The 6,698-nt window shown below is 42.9% G+C and overlaps 1 protein-coding gene across 4 annotated transcripts in view; it reads left to right on the top strand.

The window, feature by feature from the left end:
• The window catches only part of syndig1l (synapse differentiation inducing 1-like), a gene marked incomplete at both ends in the record, with an annotated part of 25,076 nt that extends 18,664 nt beyond the window's left edge, over positions 1–6,412 (top strand). For all 4 annotated transcript variants that reach the window (XM_084483486.1, XM_084483488.1, XM_084483489.1 and 1 more), the window contains one exon: positions 6,254–6,412. In XM_084483486.1, coding sequence (XP_084339612.1) covers positions 6,254–6,412 — 159 coding nt within the window. The remainder of the gene's footprint in view (positions 1–6,253) is intronic.
• Positions 6,413–6,698: the final 286 nt, after the last annotated feature.

The following is a 6,698-nucleotide window of genomic DNA, read 5'->3' as shown; positions in this document are numbered from 1 at the left end:
CTGCATGAATCATGCATGGCCAGCGCTGCACCTGTTGGCCCGGTCGGGGGCGAGAACAGGTGCCCCGTTCACACACGGATGCACCGGCACGCATCCTGTACCCCAGCTGTGGGGACGGGTGCATACGTCTTGCTAATCATACACCCGGACAGGTGTATATATACTGTATATTTGTGTGTATATATGTGTGTATACATGCTGTGGCAAGTAAGGGCTTGTGGAAATAGCCAGCGGGCAAGTCGATAATACTTTAGCCAGCCGGCTGAAATGTGACCAGTAGGAGCTGAGCTGAGCTAAAATGTAGCATTTTATGTTCAACCCAATCGCGGCCCCTGAACAGGACTGAACAAATCAGTAAAGAAAGGAAAGTTTTCTTTATTTTACCTTTTATTTTACCTTCATCCTTTCTTTAGCTTTTTTATTTCCAATTTATGTTTATCTCGTGCATCGCAGATACAATGCCCTTAAGATGTGTGAGTTATTAACCACCTGTATGAAATTTGCAATATATTTATATATATTTGTTTATATATATATCTATATCTATATATATGAGTAACATTATAACAGTAATGTCACTGACGTCTGCTCGGTGCAGTGCAGTGTCACCTGTAAGGACAGCCCTGTGAATCATGTTCAAGGTCTTGATTGATCAACTCATCAATCAAATAATCAAGGTAAAGGAACATAAAGAAGAAAACGTTGAGAACAGACGGGTGACCACATTTCATACAGGAGTTTCAAAAATGTAACTTTCTCAGGGTATTAGAGAATCAAAACACAAAAAAACCATAAACATAAACATAAAAAATAAGTGGAAATGATTAGACATAACGGGAAAAGGATCACGGTAAAAATAATGTCGATAAAATAATAAAATGTTTTACTCTCTACTTATCTATTCAGGTCTTTAATAAGGGACAACATCTGAACAATTTGAACCCAGCTGCTATTTGGTTGAATATAAAATGATACATTATGCACCTAAAATACTGGGGCAGTAAAAGATTTAAAAAAGTTTCAAAAAATTATAGTGTTGACAAGCCAAGGATTCAAACCAGTTCATCCCTTCACCAGAGTTGTTTATACTACTTTACATAATGTGTAATTCAGTAGTTCAGAGCGAGATAGACGATCACTATCCCTAACCATTGATGAATGGCAATACAGCCCTCATGATGTATTTTACTTTCCACATGCTCAAATAAGCATTGATTTATTCTTCATTTCAGTTACTACGTCCCTGGTCCATTAGGCAAAAGTTAGTAGAAATCTCTTGTACACACACACACACACACACACACACACACACACACACACACACACACACACACACACACACACACACACAGAAAACTGTTTCCATCGACACACACCAACAAAGATATAAGCAATCTTATTGCTTTTAATTTGTGCCAAGGGGCAGACACACATACACACCAACATTGAGAAAAAGACACACATATGCAATATACATCATGCATACAAACACCAAGATATTCCACATTTTTCCCCCTGAAATACAAAATGCCGTTCTTGTTTTTTTTCAATGTCACCACAGTCCTCAATGAATGACCGGGTGTGTACACACTTAGCCGTCTGATCTGACGACAGCAGTGCTCTGAGGCAGATGAAGTCTGTCTATTATCTTGTTGTGGGGAGCTCATTTGAGTCTTCCTGGGTAATTACGTGGAAGTGATGGCCATAGTTATGGAGCGATGACTCTTGCGTTAAACCCACTCCGTTCACCAGCTGTCGTCCACTGCTGCTTAGCAAGATGAATGTCGAGCAATGGGCTAGCACCATGTGCACTTTGCTTTTATAGTTCACTAAATCACCAGGACCATTTCTGTTCATTTCATTTGTGTTTCAATTATGAAGGAGACCTGAGAGTATAGATCAAATATTCAGCACATGATATGCGGGATAATAGACTTTAGATTTTACAGATCGCACATTAACAGTGATCGACAATTGACGTCAGTAACGGAATTCATCTCTTAAAAAAAGTCTCATTGGGCTGTAGCTTGGTTACCACGACATGGGATCCACTGATCCGACGCCAGAGATGAACCGTGTAGCAGCGATGGAGCTGTGCTTTCTCCTGCCTCGCTGCAGGGGAAAGACACAAATGGGTTATAGGACTGTAATGGAGTCCACAAACAAGTCAATATGGTTCGCTGTCCATCGAATACACTGACACCTCGTGTAATCCTGCAAGCCCCTCCAATAACCTCCTACAGGATGGCGGGCAGCTATCAGCCAACGTGGACCCAGATAGGGCCCGGAGAAGCAGAATCTCCTATGTGCTTTCCACAAATGAACGTAACCCATGGCGGTTTGTATAAATGGTTGTATGTCCTAATAGAGTCTATTAGCATCATGTTATACTGTTGTTATCTGTTGCTGGGTGTATTATTCAATATGTTTTTACTTTTTAGCCATCCTGTGCCAATCTTACCTTCTTGCCAAAGGACTACAGTTGAACATAAGCCTGCTGGCTAACACTGGCACATTTACAGAAATGTTGATTAATGTGCACTGTCCTTTAAATAAATAAATGAAATGAAATGAAACGTGGAAGCTTTGGCCTCGGTGACCAAGCCAAATCGGGATACACAAAGTTGATATTAGCGTGGATAATTAAGGGTGGATTGGCGACTTCAAACATTAATCAAGACTGCTTTTGTTATTTTTATGCAAAAACAGCAAACTATGAAACCAACACAGTAGTTAAATCAATAAAAAGTTAATCGATTTGATATTGAAAGTTGTCACAATGCACGTTTCTTTGACATTTGCCAAATGAAGGGTCTCACGATGACGTTTCCCACTCTTCTTTTGGTACCATGTCACCACATTTGCTCAAATTGACATCCATCTAGGGTGCCTTCTAAGAGCTTGGGACACGCCCCAGACCAAGTCTATTGTTGGCTGCCTGGAGACTCAAGTCCTTTCCCTCTTCTTTATTGTGGCGAGAGTACTCTGAGAAGACCTTAGTGTTACCCGTTTAGGATGCAGCCTCTGCTGCCAAGAGAGCCAATGATGATAACGCTGTAGGGTTAGGGTAGTAGGATAGTCGCTGTCCGGGGAAAACAAGGCTTCAGCCTCTCATTTGGGCGGAGAGAATAGAGTTTCAATTAAATTCCACTAATAGGATGAATTCTTTGTTTGGTAGAGCCCGGAGTTTACAGGCCACTCATGTCATGCTAATCTCAGCCCTTGTGACATTATCTGGCCGGGACACAATATCAACCCTGAAGGACCTGCCAACTGTATTATCTGGCCGACATGAAGGCTATTGTGTATGTAAGAATTTGTGTGTGTGTGTGTGTGTGTGTGTGTTTGTGTCAGTGTGGGTGTATGTGTGTGCCGTGTGATATGTCAGTCTGTCTGTCTGTCTGTCTGTATGTGTGTGTCAGTGTGGGTGGGTGTTTGTGTGTGTGTGCTGTGTGCCGTGCGATGTGTCTGTCTGTAAGAATTTGTGTGTGTGGTTGCGTGTGTGTGTGTGTGTGAATCATGATCATATTCAACTGTAAGAATCTCCTATTGTTTCATCAAGTTCCACAAGTGACAACACATCTCAATGCGTGTCGCTATAGCGATGCTATCTCTCTCCCTGGCCCCCATTACAAGCATTCTGTGAAGGATAAGCCGATAAACACTGAATGCCGCTCACCAACCTATTGCTGTCTAATAAAGACTTGTTGCATATTCATGCTCGCTCATATACAATTGGCTGAGCACACAGGAAGGATGCATTGTAACCCTCTACTGTGTGTTTCCCAAAATCCTTCACCCATGACAGGCCTTTCAGGGTTACAAAAATAATCAGGTTCCGGTCGCTTTGAGTGATATTTAATCAAGCCGTTTGTGGATGAGTCATTCTCAGCTACAGCTTTGCTTAACAATACACCTTTAAGAAACAAATCTTCATTTTAAGAGACGGCCTTCTCTTCTGTCTGTTCAAACAATCAGAGAGACATTGACCCTTTGACCTTGCGGGCCGTGTTCCAGCTGAGGCCCCGGAGAGCTTTGGTTAGCCAAACCTTCCCTCTGGTTCCATGTTTGGAACGCACCCCCACAACTACCTCAGGGTTCGTTAGTCATCAGCACATACAGCTTATGTGCGAATGTCTTGCGTAGTGGAAGTGGGAGCCACAAAGCGCAGTCGTACTTTCTCAGACACGGTTTAAGCTAGGCCTTGTGCAAAAAGACAATTGCTAGACGACACAAACAAAATCTGTTTTCAAAGGAGTGTTCTAGGTTTGATGACACATGCTGATGAAGAGAATTGGGTCATGATGGCGTCATTCAAAATTTGTATCGGGGAGGATAGGATGCACTGTTTCACTTTATTTGATTCTACCGGTACTGTTTATTATTGTTTACTGCCAAGGTGACCTGGTGTGAGCATTAACAAAAGATTGTATTTTGAAGATGGTGGTCAGTAAATTTGATACATTGTCATCTGTTGTGGCATAAAATATCAGAAATATCATAAATACAGAAAATTCAAGTCAAGCATCACTGCTATTTATAATTCTTTATTCTAGAGATGTCTAGACAAGATATTCATTGGCTATGGAAAACAAAATAACGTATTTGATATGCTGAAGTCACGTTGGAGGGGAAATGAAATGTAACTGTGTGTTCACACCAAAAGACACATTTTTCGCCTGGTCGCTCTGTCGCCGAAGTTTTGTTGCACGACAAATCATAATCCTTCGCTGTGCAGTTATGTCAGGCGAATTTTGTCGAGCGACATCTTTTGCCCGGGAACGGTGCTTCATACCAATTCATTCTCAACCATGAGATAACTGTCATTGCATGTCTTTATCTATTGTGGAAGAGGGAGAGACGTCGGAATGCCCGTCGTTTATGGGTTAATAATATAATCCGGAGGCGCACACAGCTTTTGGCCATGATATTATATATTATATTATATAGATATTTATATATTATATTATATAATATCATATTATATTATATATAGAGCTCCGGGAGTCGCAAACGGCAACAATCACTTTCTCCTCCAAGCTGCGGTTCACTGCGGAGTGCAGGGAACGGATGGCCCGGCCGGTTGAACGCTGATTGGCTGTTTTACATTACTTCACCTAGGGAGTGAACGCTGATTGACTGTCTCATGTGAATGCAGCGGCAAAGTTGAAATATTGCTAAATTTGTCGTGCTGCAAATCCACGTGAACGCGTTCGCCCGTGACAGGGCAAAATGTCGTGCCGTCAATCAAATCTTGCCGCAGGTTTTTGCCGCGACAAATTTCGCCCGATTCGCGTCTCTACGTTGACTTTGTATGGAATCGTGTTACCCCGTCGCGTTTGGTGTGAACACACAGGGTGTGAGCTGTGTATTTCCTGCTTAATTCCCACTGGATGTACCTGGATATGTGAATATGTAAAATATATATGTGAAGTAACAATACATTATAACAGTACACTAACACTGCCTTGTTAATCTACTGATTTGAAAAATGGAGTTACTTGTTGTTTCTTGAAATATTTTTTTATATTATAATTATTCAAAATATACACTTATACAGTTTAGAGAGTAAGACCGAAAACTGCATTTAAACCAGGGACGTGATGATGTCTTTGATAAAACATTTGGTTCTTCAAATCTCTCTTTCCCTGCGACTTTCCTTCCAACGGTCCTTCTTGGACTCCCCTTAACCAAGCGATGTGCTCTCTGACACGTTTCCATCTGGTCCCATCGTCCCTTTTCAATCCACTGTCCTATCATCATCATGGAAATAATTGCGTCTGTAATTATCCAGGCTTCAGAAAAATGGCCTACTTTCCTCATACATCCTAAGTCCTCTCTCTCTCACTCTCTCGCTCTCTCTCAATTAAATTAAATTTCAATTGCCTTATTGGCATGAGAGAACTATGTCTGTATTTATATGAAACCAAATCAAGTAAAACATTGTAACAATTAAATAAAATTACACCAAAACAAATTAACCAATTAACAGAAAACAATCGAATCAATATATTAGCCCTAACCGTATATTTTAAATGTAAACATACATTTAATGATTGAATAATCTCTCCCTCTCTCTGTATCTCTATCTCTTTCTCTCTCCCGCTCTTTCTCTCTCTCTCTCTCTCTCCCGTTCTTCTCTCTCTCTCTCTCTCTCTCTCTCCCTCTCTCTCTCTCTCTCTCTCTCTCTCCCACTCTCTCCCTCTCTCTCCCACTCTCTCTCTCTCTCTCTCTCTCTCTCTCTGTCTCTCAGACCAGCAAGGCGGTGAACAAGGGGGACTTCCCCATGGCCCACATCGCGTCCCGCCGGGCCCTGTTCCTGGCCGCCCTCTCCATCACCATCGGCACCGGCGTCTACGTGGGCGTGGTGGTGGCGCTCATCGCCTACCTCTCCAAACCGGGCCACATATAGCGGCGGCGGCGGTGGGGGTGGCATCAGCAGCAGACGACGAAGACGACGAAGACGACGGAGACGGCGGCGCCACCATTATTATTTATTTTTTTTTGCGGCACACCGGAAAGCACGACGGCTTCGTCCGCCTCGTCTTCGTCGCCTCGTTCTGCCGCTGTCCCGAAGGACCATGAGTGAGAGGGGGGAGAGAGAGCGTTTGCGTCCCCCCCCCCCGTCCACCCCCATCACGTCAGCTCAGCTCAGCCGCGGTGGCGGGGGGGGAAAGGAGAACGAGATGGCCGCATGG

This window comes from Micromesistius poutassou, assembly GCF_964030765.1.
Source record: "Micromesistius poutassou genome assembly, chromosome: 19".
NCBI classification, from domain to species: domain Eukaryota; kingdom Metazoa; phylum Chordata; class Actinopteri; order Gadiformes; family Gadidae; genus Micromesistius; species Micromesistius poutassou.
This window is presented reverse-complemented; position numbering and strand designations above follow the sequence as displayed.